We start from the raw sequence: 22,363 nt of genomic DNA, 5'->3' as shown, positions 1-22,363 counted from the left end.
GGCCATGGGTCATGCACCAATTTGTTTTTTTAATCTATTTTTTTTTTAATTAACGGTATTTTTGTAATTTTTAACGAATATTTATGTTGTCTTTTCATGACACTCTTAGAAAATAGACGTGATACACACACACACACACACACACACACACACACACATATATATATATATATATATATATATATATATATATATATATATATATATATATATATTTTTTTTTACATCTTATTTTTAAATTAATTATTGAATTTGTAGAACTTAAAGATTAAATATGACTAATTTAAAAAGAACTGTACAAAAAATATATAATACATATAAAAAGATCATTTCTCCTTAAAAAATACAAAACACTGTTAGAAACCAGCAAGTTTAAAAGAAGGAAAATTGTATTATTGGTTCCTGTGGTTAGCTTAAATTACAAATCACTTCATCTGCTATCAAAATTTTTAGAGATTTCTGTGGTTGGCTTAATTTATAAATCGCTCTCTAGAATCAAATTCCGTTAAAAATTTTGATAGATTCCGTTAAGCTTCACGTTATCGCCAATAAAATGGCGCGCAACCACCCCCAGAGGTGGTCAAGGGTGGCACATGATCCCCACCAGATGCAGGGGTGGTGCGCGACCACCCCCAAAGGCATCTTAGGGTGGCCACGCTCCATCCCCACTACAAAAAACCAGTAGCCACCAATTTTTCATTTTTATTTTATTTTTTTCTAAAATAATTTTTTAGGTATTATATATATAAAATCAATACGAGTTGCTATTTTATTGGCATTGACGTGACGTCTAACGAAATTTGACACTAAAAAATAATTTGTAAATTAAGCCGACTATATAAATCTCTAAATTAATTTTGATATAAAAAAAAAAAAACGATTTATAATTTAGATCAAGATCAGATGCACTTTTCTCTTAAAAGAATTCCTACCAACCACGACCTCGTAATACTAAAAGTCGGTCGAAGAAAGATCATTTGTTATATCCAACTGGAAAAAGAAGACGACGTCGGCTACAGTTTTTTTAAAAAAACAATCCACGTGAAAAACGGAAAACCAAAAGCAAAGGCAAAGGCAAAAGCAAAAGCAAAAGCAAGTGGAAAGCATGTGGAAGGTGCTTGACTAGACTTTGACTTGACTCGGCCCTCAGACAAGATTTTGTCGAAGTTACCAGGCATTTTGGATTACTCGTGAACAAATTCATTAACACTTGTGGTCTGAGTGAAAAAACTATTCAAACCGCGTTCCCACCGTGTACATATGATTTTGATTCACTCTCTTAAAACTAGTCTTTCTCTCGATCTCTGTGATACATATGCATAGTAAAGTTATAGAGTGTGGCTTTTTGCTTGGTCTGATTCCAATTTTGTAAAATGCGTTCAAACAGACCATCGCCCCCTTACCCGTTCATCTTCACATCCTTCATCTTGATCATCTCCATACAAACTTGTTTTTGTGCTGGCAACGACCAATATGTAAACTGCAACAGACCCTTTCTATGCGCCACCGTCCAAAGTATCCTACATCCCACATTGCGGTTCACTGTGCTACCACCACCGCAGTTGGTGGTGAAAACACGACGGTTGGCAGCCGATCCTCGTCAGTCAGGTCAGTCAGGTCTGGATTTTCTGCTTTTTCTTTTCTTTTTATAATTGCTTTTGTTATATATACAAAATTCTCTCAAAAAGGAGAAAATACATCAAGTTTGATCCAAGAAGGAAGACCAAATTAACTATCCAAGACACAGAAATTAAGAAAAAAAAAAAAAAAGGATTAATTCTTGCAGTCCCAAAAACTCATAAGGGATTTAGAGGATTATTTGAGCCAAAGATTTTCTCTGGATCTGGATCAAATTCAGGCTACTATATATAAGGCTCTTGTATCATGTTAGTAAAATTATCAATCTAAAGTGTTTAATTAAGCTATTAGGCCAATTATTTGACGTACGTCGTGTTTAGCTAAGTTTTCAACATCGATCCCATGAGCCTAATTTCTAACATCTTATTAGCCTATATAATTAAGCTTGATAGATATTTTGTTGGATTCTGGCCACGAGGTGGTAGCTAGCTAGGTTTGGAGATTTCTTTAATTGATTTTCAAGGATTTGGCTTCTATATAATATTGCGGTAGTTTGCTTGGATGGCCCAGATTTATCGAAGTGTTTTTAACCCAAAACCAAACGGCCACCAAAAAAAAATTTCGTCTATTTTATTCCGTGAAACCATCCAAAACAGACCGCTAGCTCTTTTAGTCTTTTTCTCATTTTTTTTCCTCCGCTTTTTCAACTTTCCCAGCTTTTTTTCCCCACGCCACCACCCATCGCACCAACAATGGCCTTCTCCATTGTTTTTTTTTTTTTTTTTCACGTAACATCTTCTCTTACTATAAATACGTACTTCTAACTAATTTTATCTTCTTGTTGCAGCAAATACTGAACCGAAAAGTGTTTTCCCAGGTATTACGCTGATAACGATATTAAATATCTTCTAATTCGTCTTTTTCTTGTCCAAATAATTAAGCCCTTAATTCCTTCGTATTCATGTGTGTTAGAAGGGTATTGTTATTTCATATATATGTATATTGGTTCTGTGTATTAAAGTTTTCGTTTTCTATTTTTTTAAATTAATTATATTAATAAATAAACAAAAACTCAAAACACTCTTCAAAATATAAAAAATAATCTTAATTTTCATATCAAAACAAAACAATTTTTCAAATTCAAACAAAAAATAAAAATACTCTCAAAAACACGTTAAAAAAGCTATTGTTTTTCCTTGGCTTTTTGTGCCCAGTGAAATGCATGACGTCAGACAGTAAACATAAATAAATTATCATCTGCTCATTTGGTTTTACACTAATGCTCCGTTTGTTTCGGCGTAAAATAATTTTTGAAAAATGATTTTGGTATTTTTCGGTGTTTGGTAGGGAGGAAAATAATCGTCAACCACAAAATGATTTCTGTTTGACCGAAAACCCTTAGTAAATTTCGAAAAATGATTTACACTTTTTAAAAGCGTAAATAATTTTCCGAAGATGCCAGACGCATTCGACTTCTATTAAACGACACAGTCGACCTTCACTTCAAGCAGTCGATCATCACCGAAATCTTGCCGGTACCGAAATCTGACAGTGTCCGATCTATGTCGCCGGAATCTGGCGACGTAATCCGGCCATCTCCGTCAGAATCCCGTCAGTCCGGATTTCGGCGACCGTATTCCAGCCATCTGGCCGGAACGGTCGGATCTGGCCAAAAAATTCTAGTCAGAACGGCCGGATCCCTGCCGACTGGCCGAGATCTAGCCAGAACGGCCGAATTTCGGCCTACTGGTCGGATTCCGGCGGTTCTGGCAGATTCCGGAGTCCGGCCGTTCTGTGCCGGAATCCGGTAACTTTTGGCCGGAATCTGGCCAACCCAGATTTCGACAAAACTGTTCGGATTCCGGGCTTTATCTTGGATTCTGGCTATAGTAGCCGGAATGGCGGAATCCGGTAAAAGTGGCCGGAATCTTGTCGGTCAGTGACGGAATCTCATCTTCGGTAATTTTTATATTATTTTACATTAATATTTATATGTTTGGAATAAAAATTGATTTTTATAGGTTAATATGATTGAATAAAAACATTAAAAAAAAATTTGTAATTTTCCGTACGCGCCAAACACCGAAAAATGCTTTCAGCGAAAATTATTTTTCAGAAAAATGACTTCCTTAAAATCATTTTACGACAGAAACTATTTTACGTCGAGACAAACGGAATATAAAATACCTTGATACCTACGCAGAAAGAGAAAACATAACTCCAAATGACAAAACTACACTATGTTAGAATTGGTTTATGTAAATTTATATGCAAAACAGATAATTTAAACCTATTTTTGCTATCTTGAATTCTTGACTCTTGAGTGAACCAATTTTGTTAACGCAGTCTACCATAGAATGCTAGGCAACAATCTACCATCCATTTTTGGGTCGTTGTCGAGCTGTATTTTTAAGCTTTTTTTTTCAAAAAGTACGTTTTGCTATTATTTTGTTTTTTAAAAAAAAGTTAAAGAAATACTTTTTAAATTTTTTTACCAAATAAATTAATTTTTATTTTACATAGTTTTTTATATATTAAAAATACTTTTTAAACTTTTTAACTTAATTCCAAACCGGCCCTAAAAATGTTAATTTAGGGACGAAACTTAAGTGGCTTCCAAAATGTATGCTTTGTGTTTGTGGCCGTTTCAAGAGACAACAAAAGATAAGTAATAATTGGTTTGACCGACCAATTATAATAAGAATTTTCTTTAATAAAAAAGAAATTATCTAAAGAAAATTTCTATGAGGTTTCCAGTAACTATTTCATGTAATGATTTTTTTTTTTCTTCATTACTAATTAGATTTGTAAATAAGTTGCCTGATCTTGTACTTGCTGACAATTCATATTACTTGTTCGCGGACTTCTATTTTATACGGGCAAGATTGCACAAATACAAGTTCGTACGCCCAGTGCGTAGCTTCTTATAAAGGTAGTAAAGTCTTCTCTCCCTCTTTTTTTTTAATAAGTAAATATTAAATATCTTCTAATTCGTCTCTTTCTTGTCCAAATAATGAAAAGCAATTACCTTGTATATATTTATTTGTTATTATTTCATATGTATATTGTTTCTGTGTAATAAATTTTTTGTTATATGTTTTTAAAATAAAAATATTAATAAATAAACCAAAACTCAAAATACCTTAAAAAGATTATGTTTTTTTTTTTGGGATTTTTGTGCCCGGTGAAACACATGACTTGACAGTAAATTATCATTCGCTCATTTGGTTTTACACTGAAATAAAACACAAGCATGCGTACGTGATATGAAGTATAGAAACTGGTAATAATCTAAAGAGAGATAAAAGGAAAGAGATGAAACACAGAGATTAAGGTAATTCTGCCTATGACCTATATATACACGTTAAAGTTTTATAGACTACATCTTTCCTTAATATTTTGAAGGAACAAAATTAAAAATTTACATATTTTAAGAAAAATTTCAAAATTTTTGAATGTCCCCCACTCTTACACCTGCGTCCACCACTCTGGCCCGTAGGTATTACGCTGATAATGATATTAATGGTGCGTTTGGGTATTGAATTTTTAGAATTAGAATTTTTACAAATATCGAGGTAAAAAATTGTATTTGGGTGTTGAATTTTGAGATTGAAAAATATTATATTTTAATAGTAAGAAATGATTGGAAGTTTAAAAAGTTGTGTATAATGATTGGTATTTTGAAAAGTTATGTGAAATAATAATTTATTATATATTGATTATTTAATTAAAAAAATAAATAATATTTTTTTAAAAAAATAATTGAAATCAAAATTAAAAATTAAAAAAAAAAAAAATGAAGGAAGGGGTGGCCGCGCGGCCACCCCCAGTGGTCGGGGGAGGCCGCGCGGCCACCCCCAGTACTCGGGGGAGGCCGCGCGGCCTCCCCCAAGGGGGGTGGCTGCCGGCTCTGTTTTTTTTTTTTTTAATTTTTTTTATTTAAATTATTAATATTTTATTATTTAAATGTGGGACCCAAGGGTTTTTTTAGTCAACTTTTCCTGCGCGTGGGTCCCACCATTAATCTGAAAAAAGCATTGAATTTTCTCAAAACTCGGGTCAAAATCCGGGTCAAAATTCGGGTTTTATGCGGGTGGGTGGGTTTTAGAAAAAACCCGAGTGGAATAATTATTCCACTCGGTTGCCAAACACACCATAAATATCTTCTAATTCGTCTTTTTCTTGTCCAAATAATTAAGCCATTCTTTCGTATTCATGTGTGTTAGAAGGGTATCGATATTGGTTCTGTGTATTAAAGTTTTTGTTTTCTATTTTTAAATTAAATATATTAATTAATAAATAAACAAAAACTCAAAACACTCTTCAAAATATAAAAAATAATCTTAATCTTTATATTAAAAAAAAAAAAAAAAAAATCAAACTAAAACAAAAAAAATACTCACAAAAACTCGTTAAAAAAGCTTATGTTTTTCCTTGCCTTTTTGTGCCCAGTGAACTGAAATACATGACTTGACAGTAAATTATCATTCGCTCCTTCGGTTTTACACTAAAATAAATAAAACACATGCACGTGATACGCAGAAAGAGAAAACATAACACCAAAGAAGATGTATGCTTTGTGGCCGTTTCAAGAGACAGCAAAAAAAGAGAAGTAATAATTGGTTTGACCGACCAACTATTATAATAATTTTCATCAACAAAATATATATATATATATATAAAGAAAATTTCTATGAGGTTTTCAATAACTATTTCATGTCATGATTTTTTTTTCTTTTTTTCTTTTTTCCTTCATTACCATTTAGATTTGTAAATAAGTTGCCTGGTCTTGTACTTTGCTGACAATTCATACTACTTGTTCACGTCCTTCTATTTTATAAGTACAAGTCTCAAGTCTTCTCACTTTTATTATTATTATTATTATTTTAAGTTAATTTTTTTTTTTTACATGTCCAAATAGAAAAGAGAGAAAAAAAATTTAAACCAGTAACATCTACTTAATATAAAGACTTCAAACTAATTTTATCTTCTTGTTGCAGGAAACAATAACAATAAAAAAAATCCGTATGACAAGAGCAACGACCGCAGGGTTGTAGGTATTATGATATTAAATATCTTTCTTTTTTTTAAGTAAATATTAAATATCTTCTAATTCGTCTCTTTCTTGTCCAAATAATGAAAAGCCATTACTTCCTATATATTTATGTGTTATTATTTCATATGTATATTGGTTCTGTGTATTAATTAATTTTTTTCTTTTATGTTTTTAAATTAAAAATATTAAAAAGATTATGTTTTTCTTTGAAATTTTTGTGCCAAGTGAAATATATGACTTGACAATAAATTATCATTCGCTCATTTGGTTTTACACTGAAATAAAACACAAGCACGTACGTGACACTCAGTATAAAAACTGATAATAATCTATAAAGAGATAAAACACAGAGATTAAAGTAATTTTGCTTATGGCCTGCATCCACACGTAGGCATTATAGACTACATATTTGCTTGATTTTTGATTTGAGGACAACGTTCTATTTATAAAGTTTTACGTGTGATTTGAATAATTTCAAATATAAACATATTCCTAAATTAGATTAGGATGATTAGGGTTAACAAATCACTTGATTTACAGTAATCAAATCATCTAATCTCCTCATTTATGTGATACAAATCAACAACTATCTTAAATGATTTCTATCATTTAACACTTAAAAAGACAAAACGTAACTTCAAATGACAAAACTACACAATGTTTAGGCTTCAAGATGCTGACCACCTTCTCTTCAAAGGGTTCGATCACTTGGGTTTGTGGTGGTGTGGTTAAGTGATTACATAGGCGGAACTAGAAATTTGCTTCACGGGGAGCAAGATTAAAAACTAAAATTAATTAAAAATATTAAAAATATAACTAACAAAATAAATAAATAATTCAACAAAATTTAATTATTATTTAAAACTTATAAGTGTAACTTGCAATTTATTTTGTCACACCTAACGTTAATTTATTCAATTTTTCTCCACAAGTTTTCATATTTTATATTTGCTAAATTTACCGTAACACAAGCTCATTTAAAATTTGATTGGAACTCAATGAAATAATTGTTACTCTCTTCAAGTAACGATAATTATATATTTCATATAATTAAAAATATTAAAAAATATTTAAATGTAAATATAAAAACTTACAAGAGCAGTTTTTTATTGAAAAATAAACTTGAAAATTAATCAGTATTAAAATCTGACTATGCACAAAAAAAAAAAAAAAAAAAAAAAATCAAGGAAGAGAAATCATTAAAAAAATGAAAACTTTTCGTTTTTTCTTTTCACCTGCACCTCCAAAAAAAAAAAAAAAATTGTTACTTGCATTTTGTGATTTATTGATCTGGTAATTTTTTAAACAAGTTTTAAGAAGGATTTTTTAAACAATTTTTTAATCAATACTTTTGAAGGAATAAAAGTACTGCAGTGAGTGACATGTCTTTCAAGTCTTAATAGACAAGTCTTTTAAAAGCGTGTTTTTTTTTAGCCTTTCAACGTTTTTACAAGTCTTTTAAAGACGCGCGTGTCCTTCTTTGAGTCTTTCAATGTTTTGTTTTTAACAAAACGGTGAGTTTTTATCAAAACAAAAATCATGTCGTCTTCAATCTCTACTTCTTGAACCTTTGGCTGGCTGGTGACCGGCCGGTTTTAGATTAAAAAACCAATAAAAAATGGTAGAATGTGGGGTGACTCATGAAGTTTGATCTTTTTGAAAAATATTTGCTCTTTAATGAGTTTTTGAAGGGGGAAGGCAATTAAGACTTAAAAAAAAATAAAATAAAAAATTCAAGAGTAAGAATTTTTTTTTGAGAAATGAGGGGGGGGGGGGCATTTGACCCCTCTCAACCCCTCCCTCCACCCCAATGGTTATTAAATGAGTTTTGTTTAATTTGTAATTTTTGGTAAAAGAGGTGGGTGATAGTGCCATAGTGGTGGTCAGGTAGGCTAGGTGTTGACGGTGCGTAAAGGCTTTATTTATTAGTGTGTTTTTAGGAGGTTTTTTTTTTTTTTTTTTTTGGTTTAAAAAAGTGTTTTGATGTGACACAATTTATTTTTTTTTTTTTTAAAGGAGCATTCTGTGAAATTGGCCAATTCAATGCTTAAAATAATTATAAGTAATTAAAACTTGTTGAGGGTAGTTTTGTACATAGGATGGATTGTCAAAATTCATCAAAATTGCGAAGAATAGAGGACCACGGATAGAATCTCAGTTGCTACTGTCCGGATGAGCATTGTTATGAGAAGCCACCGAGAATTCAAGGTCTTTCGGAAATGCCTTCGCATTGGTTTAGACGAACCTATTTAACTGAGTACTCAAGAGCCTCGTTCGCTAAGGTGTTTGATGAACGGGCGAACAAGGTGTTTTAGCTGGAGCCCCTAGGAAATTGCCAAGGACACATAGGAGATTTTTGAGGTGACCCATGAAGGAAAAAATACTGTAACTAATTTCAAATTTCAAATGTTAACATCTAAGTTTGAGGAAATCAGAATGAAGGAAGATGAGATATTCGATGAGTTCTATGCTCATTTGAATGATAAAGTTAACTCTAGTTCAACTTAGGGGAGTAGATTCTTGAAAATAGAATTATGAGGAAAATCTTGAAATCTATGCCTGAAAGTTTTAGACATACGGTGACAGTAATTTAGGAGAGTAAGGACTCGGACACTATGAGAATAGAAGAACTTGTTGGGTCCTTTTAGACCTATATACGAGTTATTCTTGCCCCAGCATATAAGGAAACGTACACATGGCTTGAGAGACTTCAAGGAGAAGGTTTAACTCCTCTGAGGATAAGGGTTTGGTATTAGCGGACAAGAAATTTAAAAAATTCCTTAGATCTAAGAAAGGGAACAGTAGAAATTCGTCCTTTAAGTTGACGGAGAAACTTCATGTCTATTCTGGTGGAGCCTCTCAAGAAAAGAAGGACAATAGTAAGAAGGACATCTAATGTCATGAATATGTTCAAGCTAGCTATTGGCATATTTAGCCTGAATGTCCGAATCATAAAAATATTCAAGGGAAGAGCTATGAATGTGACTTTGATTGACGAGTCAGAGTCTAACGAATTCCAATGATGAACACGATTTGCAAGCTACTTATGACAAGTGTTTTGAAGAATATTCTAAATTGAAAAAATTGAATAAGAATGTCTATAAAAAGCTTATTAAGGAGTTAGAACGTGAGAAAGCAACTCTACTTGCAAAATTGGATGATCCACTTGTGTTGACTGATAAACTGAATGATTAACATTCCTGCTTCGGCTGATAAGGGGAAGAAGATTGCTATTGATAATGGTGTGTCTAGATATAAATCTAAGCATGTACCCATTCCTATGAAACAATCTTCTCAGAAGTTTGTCCTTACTTGTCATCAAAATGTGTTCATTAATTATGTGTATTTTATGCATGATAATTGGTTAGTATGATGGATTGTGTTTTTTGGTTTGTACACCATTGGCGTGGACTATTTACACCATATTACACTCTTGTTTGGTCTATATGCTTATTTTGAGAAGATCCAGTCAAGAAAGAAATATCTTAAAAAGTTGTCTGGTCTTGCACTTTGCTGACAATTAATACTACTTGTTCTTGGACTTTTGTTTTATGAGCCCTCCTACCTATTTGTTAATGTGTTTTTTGGGAGTGTTTTTTTGTTTGTGGTTCGAAAAAGTATTTTGATGGAACATAAAATAAAAATCGTTTTTGTGTTTTTAGAAGCGTTTTGTGTTAGGTTTTGAAGTTGGCCAATTCAGTGTTTAAAACAATTATATGTAAGTAAAACTTGGTGGGGGTAGTTTTGTACATATGATGGATTTTGTCAAAATTCATCAAAATTACGAAGAATAGAGGACCATGTATGGAATCTCCATGGCTACTGTTCGGTTAAGCATTGTTATAAGAAGCCATTGAGAAGGTCATTTGGAAATGCCTTCACCCTGGTCCAAACAAACCAATTTATCTAGAGCCCCCAATAGCCTCGTTCATAAAGGCGTTCGATGAACGTTGAGACGAGATGTTTGAGTTAGAGCCCCTAGGGACGGCCACTCGCAAGCCCATTTGGTGCAAGTCTAGATGCCGCCAAGGTTTAAGTCATGAAACCCTAGTGTGGTCCAAACACCACTAATAGAATTACACTATTATGTGTGTCAATTAGACTAAACCACTGGGATATTGGCTTGGGGCACTTAAGGATTGCTTTGCATGATTGCCAAGCTGTTGAAGCTGTCTATCCTTTGTGCTAAGATAGAAAACGAAGTTTCTATGCTTCCTAGTTTAATCCTCTCTTAGAGTTTGTTAAAACCACACTGTTCATAAACTATTATCCTTCAGCCACTGAAGTTTCGAAGTCTAAGAGGAAATGAGATAGAAGATTAATTAGAGTTATGGAGCTATTGTGTTAGGGATAAACAGGTCATTTGCTCTGTACAAGTAAGGTCTAACTTACAAAGGTTTTGTAATCTGAATTACTTGTAATTGTTATCTTTCATTGTGAATTAATTTTATTTATAAAGATTTTTGTAAGATTTTCAAAAATCCTAAAAAAGATTATCTCAATATCCAAATGCCCCATAAAGGTTTTATCTGTTTATTCACCTTTGAATCACAAGGGGTGTAAGTGAGGGTGTAAATCCGGTCGGAACCTGTAATCGGATACTAACTGGTAATTGGGAATCTGAAAATTTGGTTTGGTACTCTGTTATAAATAACTAGTAATGACTACTCGGAGCCGATTACCGATTTTAGCATTTTTAAAAATCCGATTATAATCGGAAAACAGGGTCATATATATATATATATATATATATATATATATATATATATATATATATATATATATATATATATATATATATATATATTCTTTTTCTACATCTTTCTAGACTTTTCTTTTACTTTCCAGTTTCGACTTTCGTTTAGTTCTTTCCCTCTTAGTTCCTTCCGCCGACACACTTGGACCTTGAGACAAGTAGGAATCTTCAGTGAATCAGTCTCGTCTACGGTCTACCATCACAGCCAACGATCGGCCTCTCCAACGCGTGTCAACCTCTACACCGTCGTTCTGCTCTCCACCTCCGTCTGATTCTCCATTGACCACCAGTCCATCTTCCCCAACCATGGCCAGGTCATCAAGAAGACGTTCCGATCTCCCCCAACCGTAGCCACCTCCACCATTCTGATCTCCATCCCAAAGAAGACGTGTACGTGTTCACCGACGTCACACCCGGAGTCTTGATCCACTCTAATCCACTCTGATCCGGCCCTGATCAACCTTGATACACCCTGATCAGACTAATTGGAATTTTATTTTATTTATTATTTTTTAGGGTAATTACCTTTTTCTCCAATCAACTACTAGTCATTGTTAATATACTCCCATGAACTGATATCTCGACTAAAAGAGAGTATTCAACTACTATCTTTATACATTTTGGCCCATTCCATCAGTCTAATTCATGCAAAGACTTGAATACCTTAACTCAACTTAAAAAATGACCTAAATGCCCTTATCTTAAATAAAAAATAAAAAACTAAAAGAAAATGGGGTGGTCGGGGGTGGCCGCAAGCCACCTCTGGGAGTAGTTCGCGCGCCACCCCTCGACCAAAGATGGTGGCTGCCCCCTTAGGTTTTTTTTTTTTTTTTTTTTTAAAATATATATTAATTTTAATATTTTTTTTATTAATTGCTGTGAATGACATTTTGGTTTTTAAACCAAAATTAACACTAAAAAATGGCATATTCCATCTAAGTTAACGGTGTTCTCTGACGGAAGGGGCCAAAGTATGTAAAGATGGTAGTTGGATACTCTCTTTTGTTCTAAGTGTCAGTTCATGGGGGCATGTTGACAATGACTGATAGTTGATGGGAAGAAAATGTAATTACCCCTTATTTTTTTAATACCCGGTTCGGATAATCAAGTGCCAACCGAGGTAGGACTTTAATCAGCTATCCGGTTCTGGAGCCGGTTAGTAATTTTTAATAACCAGCTATCTCGAAGCCAGTCAATGGTTTTATCCAATAACCAAGAACTGGTTCTAGGTTTACATCCCTACGTGTAAGTGTCAAAGATAGGGACAAAAAACTCAACTGACCACACGAGTATAAATGTATTACTATCAATTAATAAATATAATGGCATGATAATTTGAAATTTATTTGTTACTAACAATCACTAGTAGTCTAATTTATATAATAATTATATTTATTACGTAGATAACTTATTTACGTGTACTTTTCATACAAAGTATAGTTTATATGAAATGTATAACTACATTTTAAAACTACTTTTCTTATCGTTATATATATGTGTAAGTTTTCTTGTAATTTACTTAAGACATAGGTATATATATAGTTGTTTATAAAAATATATTTCCCTTTCGAAATAACATAGAAATATGTGCCTGCCAAGTGCCAACGTCTTATACGTTTTTCATTTCATGATTGTTTTTCGTCTGAAAAATTCATTATTTGACAGAGGGAATTAATTTTTTTTTTTTTTAAAATTTTTGTTTCTTTGTGAAATTCCTCTTTTTCCTAGCTTTCCCATAGTGTTTCAATCAGTTTTCCTAATTGTTATTTTCAAAATAGGTTATACAATTTCTTTATCTTTTTCTGGTTGATATATATTTTTTTATTTTTTTTGTTCTTTTGTCTCAGTTACGCCACCCCCGCCTCCACCAACACCGTTCAATAAGCTCATTGCGCCAGCACCAGAGCCTATTGTGCCATCAGGAGTCCCAGGTTTGGGTCTCTTTTTTTATTGTTCTAGCTTTATAATTTCCAATACATTTTATAACTACTTTTCTTATCGTTATATATATGTATAAGTATTCTTGTAATTTACATAAGACATAGGTATATATATAGTTGTTTATAAAAATATATTTCCCTTTCGAAATAGCATAGAAATATGTGCCTGCCAAGTGCCAATGTATTATACGTTTATCATTTCATGATTGTTTTTCATCTGAAAAAATTCATTATTTGACAGAGGGACTTGATTTTTTTTTTTTAAAATTCTTATTTCTTTGTGAAATTCCTCTTTTTCCCAGCTTTCCCCCAGTGTTTCAATCAGTTTTCCTAATTGTTATTTTCAAAACTAGGTTATACAATTTCTTTATCTTTTTCTGATATATATATATATATATATATATATATATATATATATTTGTTCTTTTGTCTCAGTTACGCCACCCCCACCCCCACCCCTACCCCCGCCTCCACCAACACCGATCAATAAGTTCATTGCGCCAGCACCAGAGCCCATTGTGCCATTAGGAGTCCCAGGTTTGGGTCACTTTTTTTCTTTTCTTTTTTTTTTTTTTTTTTTTTTTTTTTTTTTTTTTTTCTATCGTTTAGGACAAAAAGAAGATATTTTGACGTGATATAAGAATGAAAATTATTTAAGTATTTTTATGATTGTACATCATAGAGAACTCAGCTGATCATGACCACAAGAGTATAAATCATGTAGTACTATTAATTAATAAATGTAATGGCATGATAATTTACAATTAAGATGTAGGTATATATATATAGTTGTTTATAAAAATACATTTCCCTTTTGAAATAGCATAGAAAATATAGTGCCTGCCAACGTATTATTATATGTTTAACATTTAATGATTGTTCTTCGTTTTGAAAACATTCAATATTGGACATAGGGAATTGATTTTTATTTTTTTAATTTTTAATTTTTTTATCAAATTCCTCGTTTGCCCAGCTTTCCCGCAGTCTTTCAATCAGTTATATATCCTAAATGTTATTTTCAAAACTAGATTATACAATTTCTTTATCTTTCTTTTTTATTGATATATTTTTATTTTCGTTTGTGTCTCATCAGCTTTTACGCAATCCCCGTCTCCAACTCAGTTCATTGCGCCAGCAGTAGCAACATCTCCCAATGAAATTGGGCCACATCATAATTATTTAAGAGGTTTGGGTCTTTCCTTCTAGCTTTATAATATCCAATATTTCTTTTGTTATTTTCTTTAGTGCTTGAATTGTTAATATTAATGTTGTTGAATTTCTCGTAATGAGCTCAACTTTCCTATGATATAGTCGGTGTATGTAAGCATGTCCTCGTAAGGAGTTAATTATAAGTAAGCTGGTAATATTGACTTTTGTACTTGTTGGTCAGGGTTGCAATTCATTTTTCGTCGTAACAATGTGATCATCATGTAATTAAGTACAGAAGGAACTCTAACTTTGTGTTCTTGTTGCAGAACGGCCATTTTCGAAGCGCAATCCGTTGCAGAAAATTGCAATTGGTATGAGGATCAATATCGTATAAAAAGCTATTCTAATTTCTTTCTTTCTTTCTTTCTTTCTTGCTCTAACATGCATATAATGAAAATGCATTATATATCTTTCTGTATGTTTCAGAAGAGATCGAGTACTATTTTTGCAATACATTATTTTGTTTCTATTCTTCTTCCTGTGCTCTAATATTGAAATACGTGACTAATTAAGGCCATCCTTTGCAAGCAGGCATTTCTGGAGCTGTGTCTGGGATTGTAGTAATCTCTTTTGTGATTATCTACAGCGTTAAGAGAAGGCACTTCTCAAGTAAAAGTGGTGCAAATAACTTTCAAATCAATGATGAGGAATTCATAAAGAACTACGGATCAGTAGCACCAAAGCGATATACTTATTCAGATGTGAAGAAATTGACCAACTCATTCAAAGAAAAAGTAGGACAAGGAGGATATGGTGTTGTATACAAAGGGAAGCTACCTGATGGACGTATGGTGGCAGTGAAAATCCTGGGTGTGTCAAAAGGTAATGGAGAAGAATTTATCAACGAAGTGGCTAGCATTAGTAGAACATCCCATGTTAATATAGTCACTCTTTTAGGTTTCTGCTACGAAAGGACTAAAAGAGCTCTAATCTATGAATTCATGCCTTATGGATCTCTTGATAAGTTCATATATGATAAAGGACCTCCAATTACAAATCATCACTTGGACAGCAAGACTATGTTCCGAATTGCGGTTGGCATTGCTCGAGGACTAGAATACTTGCACCGTGGATGTAACACAAGGATCCTACATTTTGACATAAAACCACATAATATACTTTTGGATGAGGATTTGCACCCAAAAATTTCTGATTTTGGACTTGCTAAACTATGCAAAACAAAAGAGAGTATTGTGTCAATGACGGGCATGAGAGGGACTGCAGGATTTATTGCACCAGAAGTATTTAGTCGGAGCTTTGGTGGAGTTTCTCACAAGTCTGACGTTTACAGTTATGGAATGTTGGTTCTTGAAATGATTGGAGGAAGGAAAAATTTTGATGGTGAATTCTCTCATACCAGCGAGACATATTTTCCACACTGGATTTATACGAAACTTGAACAGGACAAAAATTTTGATACTTTTGAGCATATAACAGAAGAGGCAGAAGAAGAGACAACAAAAAAGATGATAATAGTTAGTCTATGGTGCATTCAGACCAATCCTTCATATCGGCCATCAATTAGTAAGGCAATAGAGATGTTAGAAGGAAACCTTCAAGCCTTACCATTTCCACCAAAGCCTTTCTTGGATTCACCTACCAGGTCACCTTAAGATTAATTCTTCCATGACTTGATAGTCATAAAAATCCGACATTTCAAATCTGTGCAATTGTATCTAAAATTCAAAGAAGAATAGATGATCTTGTTGCTGAGTTTTTCTTGCTTACACAATGTTGTTTATATACAATTTTACATTGAGACAAATCGCTTGAAACTTGGAGCGAAGATTTCAATTTTTTGTTCAGTTATGGAAGGCAGAGGAGAGTGGCTAGCTAACAGGGTTGACTCCGCCCCTTTTGTTTGTGGTGGTGGCTGCAGTTGAAGATGACTCCACCCCATGTTAGGGAGTGGCAAGCCACCTATTGATTTTTGATTTTTGATTTTTTGAAAAATAATATAATGCTGCACCATATATATCTTTTACAATGTGGTGAAAGACATTTCTCTAGATTGATTGTAATTGGTTTTTTTCATGCGATCGTTCACCTATACAAAAAATGTGGGACCATTTTATTTTATTTTTTTGTGTCACTGCGTTTGGATATGGTGAATTTGCATGCCTCATAGTTTGAGGATTGGAATAATTGGTTAAAGTATGTGCAGTGAACATACCTAATTAACAATTGTTCCATTGAATGGCATCTGCATCAAGATTAGTCGCATCAATCTCGACTTTTGAAGATTCGGTTGTCCCCGATGACAGTGGAACAATTTTTCTGCTCTTAATGCAGTTGGGTCTTCTCCATCCCACCATGGAAATTTCACCTTTATAAGTGAGAATTAACCCTCATGATGATCATGAGGACGTGTTCTTGGTGGAATCTAATAATCATTATTATAAATTAAACAAATACAAAGAAAATTGTAAAACCCAGAGCACCGTAGAATCGTAGTCAAATTGCCGATACAAACGCGCGACCTCAGACCAGCCGTGAATAATAATTAATTATACATTGGGAAGTTCTTACATTATTTTACAAAGTCTGGACAACTTGTAGATTACTCTATGATGGTATTATTATAGGGCAGAAACTAGGAAGTTTATATATATATGATTATCAACATTTATTGGTTGACAGAATACTGTGCTTGAATGACTTCTGATCATTTTTCAGATTACTTGCCTTACCAAAAAATCCTCATAAAATAACAGTCATTTTTTTCTTTTGGTATTGAAACAGGCGTCTGAATGTAATACATATGCCGACATTGATGCAGCATATAAATGCCTCAAGGAGCAGTATGGTGTCGAAGATGAACAATTAATATTATATGGTCAGTCTGTTGGTAGTGGCCCCACTCTTGATCTTTCTTCAAGAATATCAAACTTGAGAGGAGTGGTTTTACATAGCCCAATTTTGTCTGGGCTGAGAGTGTTATCCCCAGTCAAACGGACATACTGGTTTGATATTTTTAAGGTAGTTTCATACTGTTGATTCTACTACACATGCCTGTTTCATTTGGTAAATAGTCACTGATTTTTTTTTTTCTTTTCAGAATATTATTGACAAAATTGGTATGGTGAACTGTCCTGTTCCCGTTATACATGTAAGTAATATTTACTTTGATTCCATTTTCAGTCTCTTCGGGCTGTTTATTATAACTACCTTCATCAAATTCTCTCTCTTTTTGTGTGTGTGTGGGTGATTAAGTTTATGGACCATGCGAGTGTTGGTACCTTAACTATGATACATGATTTTTCTTTGGCATTTGAATGTTTATTCAGATAAGGAATTTAGAGATAGAATGGCAAAATTTTCTTCTGCATAATGTTTCAAAGGATAGATCGAGTACAAAGGAACTCTATCATCATCAGTTAGGAGAAATTTGACATAGGATGGAAAACTTTCTTCCTGAATCACAAATGAACCTTATGAGGTCACAATCTTCTTTTGATCTTTTCCTACAATGATAGCAATTTATAGATTCAACTAGATCTGCCAAAACTTTTTGCAGATGTGTTGAGCTAATTAATGAATCCTTGATGATGCTTTTATTATAGGGAATTCAGGTCAGGATCCCCTGTGCATTTTGTCATTTTCACCTTAAGACCGCAATTTTCAATTTGATAGATTCGAGACTTGAGTTTAGCCTCATTCTGAATACAAGACCATCATTAGCCTTTTTGTCAAATAGATAACAAAAATAGATGTGAAGATACAATTATGTCTCTCTAATAATTTTTTTTTTTTTTAAAAAAAAGTACAAAAAAACAATTGATCGAAGATGAGTTGATGGTTTTGTTCACTGCCATTGAAGCTAGTTGAAAACAGAATGGTCCGGCTAGTTTCCTTAGTTCTCTTTCTATGTCAGTGAATAACTGTGAATTAGAGAGGTTATATTAGCTTGTTCTGTCAATTATGACCTTAAGGAAGGTCATTCTAGTATAGGCAAAGCAAGGAAAAGGGGTACAACTTGTTCTTTAGGAAGCCTAAGATATTGTCTTGGAATGTGAGAGGGTTCAACGAGAGGGACAGGAATCTCCTTGGAGAATGGAAGGCTGACATTGTTTGTTTACAAGAAACTAAATTGGAGCTTGTGTCTAGGGCTGTTGCGTGCTGTTTATGGGGCTGTCAACATGTGGATTGGTGTTATTTGGGTTTGAGAAGGGCTTCCGGATGGATCTTGTTAATGTGAGATAGGAGGTTGGTAGAAAAAATTGAGGAGTGTGTGGGGGCATTTTCTATTGCTTGCTCCCTTAGAAATGTCGAGGACAACTTTGAGTAGGCTTTTGTGGGTGTTTATGGTCCTAATGTCGACAATGACAAAAGAGTGCCTTAGGATGAGTTGGTTGGGACATTAGTTGGTGGAATTTACTATGGTGTATTGGGGATGATTTCAATATCATCCACTACCTGAGTGAGAAATCAAGCGACAACCGTTCTTCCCCAACTATATTGGAGTTTACCGAATTCTTTTTTGAATAGGGTATTATGGATGTCCTTGTTGTAGGCGGAAACTAAACATGGTTTAATAATTGTGATCCTCCATTGTTGGCCAGATTTGATAGTTTTATTCTCTCTCCTCACTAGAAAGCCCAGTTTCCAAATGTTTCTCCGAGGAAGCTCCTTAGATTTTTATCAGATTACTTCACTTTATTGCTTGATTGTGGTGATATTGTTAGGAGCAGATGGTACTTCAAGTTTGAGAATATGTGGTTAAAATAAGAGAGCTTCGTGGAGAAGGTGAAATAGTGGTGGACGTCTTACAGCTTTCAAGGTTCCCCTAGTTTTATCTTGGCGTGTAAACTGAAAGCTTTGAAATTGACTGGAAAAAATGGAATGAGGAGGTGTTTGACAATGTTGAGAAGCGGAAAAAGGTTCTAGATGAACTTCAAGATTGTGATGTTATTGTAGAAGAAGGATCTTTGTTTGAGGTTGAAAGCTGAGAAAGGCTGAGATTACATGTGACTTGGAGGGGACTACTCTATTGGAAGAAGTAAGTTGGAGACATAAATTGAGGGCACTTTTGTAGTTTTGTTGAGAGATGGAGACAAGGATATAAAAAATTTCCACTGTGTGGCTAATCCTTAGTTGTTAATGGCTCTGTTTCTTTAGATACTACAGTAAGAGGAGAGCATATTCTACAGTTTTACATTCGTCTTTATTTAGACTTTTAGACTTGTTGGGAGGTTCTTAAAGAAGACATATATCATGAATGTTTTTCATGAGTTTCATGCTCGAGGTAAGTTTGAAAAGAGCCTCAATGCTACTTTTATTGCCCTTATTCCCAAGAAAGCTAGGGCCGAAGATATTAAGGATTTTTGCCCTATTAATCTTGTGGGTGGCGTCTATAAAATTATTTCTAAAGTTCTACCTAATAGGCTGAAAACGGTACTGGAGAAGATTATTTCCTGGTCTTTGAAAGCTTTCATCAGAGGCAAACAAATTTTAGACCCAGTCTTTAGTGCAAATAAATGTCTTGGCAGTAGAATCAAATTAGGGGATCTAGGTGTTCTTTGTAAATTGGATCTACATGTTAATTGGCCGGGGTTTCTTGTTGTATCTGTTGAGGATATGTGGCTTTAGGGAGAAATTGTGTATATGGATAGCACATTGTATCTCTACGGTACGTTTCTCTGTTATGATTAATGGAGCTCCCTTCGGCTTCTTTAATAGTTTTTGTTGCTTGAGACAAGGGATCCTTCATCCCTCAACTATTCATTGTTGTTATGGATGTTTTGAGTAGAATGTTGCTTGCCATTGTAGATAGGGGGCTCTTATCATGTTTTTCTATAGGGTCTAGGATAATGATGAGCTTTTTGTGTCTCATCTCTTATTTGTGGATGACACCTTGATATTTTGGGAGGCAAATCCAGATCATCTTTGTCATTTGCGTTGTCTCATCTTATGCTTTGAAGCTGCCTTGGGGTTGAAAATTAACTTGGCTAATTCCAAATCATGTTGGAGGCTTGGCTCATATCCTTGGTTTTAGGGTGTCCTCTATTCCAATGAAGCACCTAAGTCTTTTGTTGGGGGCTTCGTTTAAGGCAAAATCAATCTGGGATGGGGGCTTTGTTTAAGGAAAAAATCAATTTGGGATGGTATTATTGAAAAGATGGAACATCATTTGGTTGGTTGGAAGCAGCTTTATTTGTGTAAGGGTGGTAGGATCACTTTAATTAAAGTACTCTTTTCAATTTGCCAATTATTTGTCCCTTCTCCATCCTTCTTGGTGTAACTAACTAAATTGAGAAAATTCAATGGAATTTCTTGTGGAGTAGAGTCGGATATGAGTTTAAATTCTATCTAGTCAATTGGTCGGACCTAGATCCTCTCCAGTTGAGAGGAATTGGAGAGGAGTTAATCCGTTATACTTAGGGGCATAAATCAACTGGAGAGGATCCTGATGCCAATTGGTCTAGTTGTACTCCAATTTCCTTCGGCAATTTGTCGGTTAGAAACCCGCTTTTGTTTAACCTAACTCTCTTGGGAAAGTGGCTATAGCATTTTTCTAGGAAGAGAGAGGCTTTGTGGAGATCAAAGTTGGAAGTTAAATATGATGGGTAGTGTTCCAATGCGGTTCTCGGGTCCTTCGAGGTTGGGGTGTGGAAAAGCAATAGGATGGGGTGGAGGGATTTCTCTAGATTTGTTAGATTTGATGTGTGTGATAGGTTTAAAATTAGGTTTTGGCATGATGTGTGGGGTGGGGACCAAACCTCGAAGGCAGATTTCCCAGATTTTAGTATTGCTCGTTGTAAGAAAGCTTCGCTGGTAGATCATGTGCAATTTATTCTTAAAAAAATTTCAGTGGAATATCGCTTTTTTCAAATCAGTGAATGATTGGGAGGTAGAGATAGTCATTTCATTCTTTAATGTTTTGTACTCTCTCAGGTTGAGACGAGGTGCAGGGATAAAATTTGTTAGATTCCTTCTAAAAGGCGGACACTCAAAATCAGATCTTAAAATCATGTGCTTAGTTCCTTGTTGGCTCTCCTTTCCTGGAAGAGCATTAGGAGAAGTAAGGCTCATTCAAGAGTAGCATTCAATTTTTTTATTAGAGGTATAATTATATTTTTTCACATTTTTTTTTATTACCTATTTATTTAATGGAAAAGCTAACAGACGTTTTGAGTTTACAATAATGGGCCTAAACTCAATCGGGTCTCAAATCTATCAAATTGAAAATTGAAGCCTTAAAGTCAAAATAACAAAAAACACGTGGGTATGACTTGATTTCCATTTATCATAGGGAGTGGGAATCATTATTTCAATATTATTTATGAAGCATGAAGGGTTCTGATTTGTATTTATGCTTATTAAATGTATTATCACTTTAATGTTGTGGTTGGGTCAGGGTAGCTGTTTTAATGTGGTCTTGTTGTCCCAAGCGATTACATTGCATTCTAGTTCTTGCCCTTTCCAAGAGAAACCATCCAAAATACTACTTTTCTTTTCCCGCAATTTTCATACTGAAATTAATAATGAACATCTTATGTTCCATATTCAGGGGGCTGCTGATGAAGTTGTGGACTGGTCCCATGGGAAGCAGCTTTGGGAGCTTTCAAAGGAAAAGTTCGAACCCTTGTGGTTAAGTGGAGGTGGACATTGCAACCTTGAGCTTTACCCAGAATTCATTAAACAGCTAAAGAAATTTGTACAGGCCATTGGCAAATCAAAAGCAGCCACAAATGGTTCTAAAAAAACTACAGTAGAATCTGATAATCAGAGCAAACCATCGGAAACTGGACCTTCGGATAAATATGAATTGGGTCCGGACCTTCCAGAAGTTTCTAGAAACAGTTTAGATAGCTGACTCGAGAA

At 33.9% G+C, this 22,363-nt stretch overlaps 2 protein-coding genes across 4 annotated transcripts; both read left to right on the top strand.

Moving 5' to 3' along the window:
* Positions 1–1,183: 1,183 nt before the first annotated feature.
* Positions 1,184–16,512, top strand: LOC133859302 (PR5-like receptor kinase). Of its 3 annotated transcripts, none has more exons than XM_062294663.1 (9): positions 1,184–1,608; positions 2,426–2,455; positions 4,463–4,510; positions 6,579–6,635; positions 13,238–13,321; positions 13,766–13,867; positions 14,424–14,516; positions 14,806–14,850; positions 15,071–16,512. In XM_062294663.1, exons 1-9 carry the CDS (start codon positions 1,374–1,376, stop codon positions 16,150–16,152), a joined length of 1,776 nt encoding a protein of 591 aa, XP_062150647.1. In that variant the 5' UTR covers positions 1,184–1,373; the 3' UTR covers positions 16,153–16,512. The 3 variants fall into 3 exon arrangements, with proteins under 3 accessions (XP_062150647.1, XP_062150646.1, XP_062150648.1); XM_062294662.1 differs by having other exon boundaries at positions 1,184–1,617; XM_062294664.1 differs by lacking the exon at positions 13,766–13,867 and having other exon boundaries at positions 1,184–1,617.
* A 594-nt stretch (positions 16,513–17,106) lies between these two features.
* Positions 17,107–22,355, top strand: LOC133860476 (uncharacterized). Its single transcript, XM_062296067.1, has 4 exons — positions 17,107–17,112; positions 17,282–17,518; positions 17,598–17,648; positions 22,050–22,355. The coding sequence occupies exons 1-4, from the start codon at positions 17,107–17,109 to the stop codon at positions 22,353–22,355; spliced, it is 600 nt and encodes a 199-aa protein (XP_062152051.1).
* The last annotated feature ends 8 nt before the right edge of the window (positions 22,356–22,363 follow it).

Source organism: Alnus glutinosa, chromosome 2 (assembly GCF_958979055.1).
Source record: "Alnus glutinosa chromosome 2, dhAlnGlut1.1, whole genome shotgun sequence".
Classification (NCBI taxonomy): Eukaryota; Viridiplantae; Streptophyta; class Magnoliopsida; order Fagales; family Betulaceae; genus Alnus; species Alnus glutinosa.
The sequence above is the reverse complement of the archived record's forward strand: the minus strand, read 5'-3'. Positions and strand labels throughout refer to the sequence as shown.

Excerpts from the sequence above, each read along its gene's own strand:
- LOC133860476 (XM_062296067.1), top strand. Across the intron at positions 17,519-17,597 it reads ACTGGTTTGATATTTTTAAG|AATATTATTGACAAAATTGG; the intron begins GTAGTTTCATAC and ends TTTTCTTTTCAG. Across the intron at positions 17,649-22,049 it reads GTCCTGTTCCCGTTATACAT|GGGGCTGCTGATGAAGTTGT; the intron begins GTAAGTAATATT and ends TTCCATATTCAG.
- LOC133859302 (XM_062294662.1), top strand. The coding sequence starts at position 1,374 with ATGCGTTCAAACAGACCATCGCCCCCTTACCCGTTCATCTTCACATCC. Across the intron at positions 2,456-4,462 it reads ACCGAAAAGTGTTTTCCCAG|ATTGCACAAATACAAGTTCG; the intron begins GTATTACGCTGA and ends TATACGGGCAAG. Across the intron at positions 14,851-15,070 it reads GTTGCAGAAAATTGCAATTG|GCATTTCTGGAGCTGTGTCT; the intron begins GTATGAGGATCA and ends CTTTGCAAGCAG.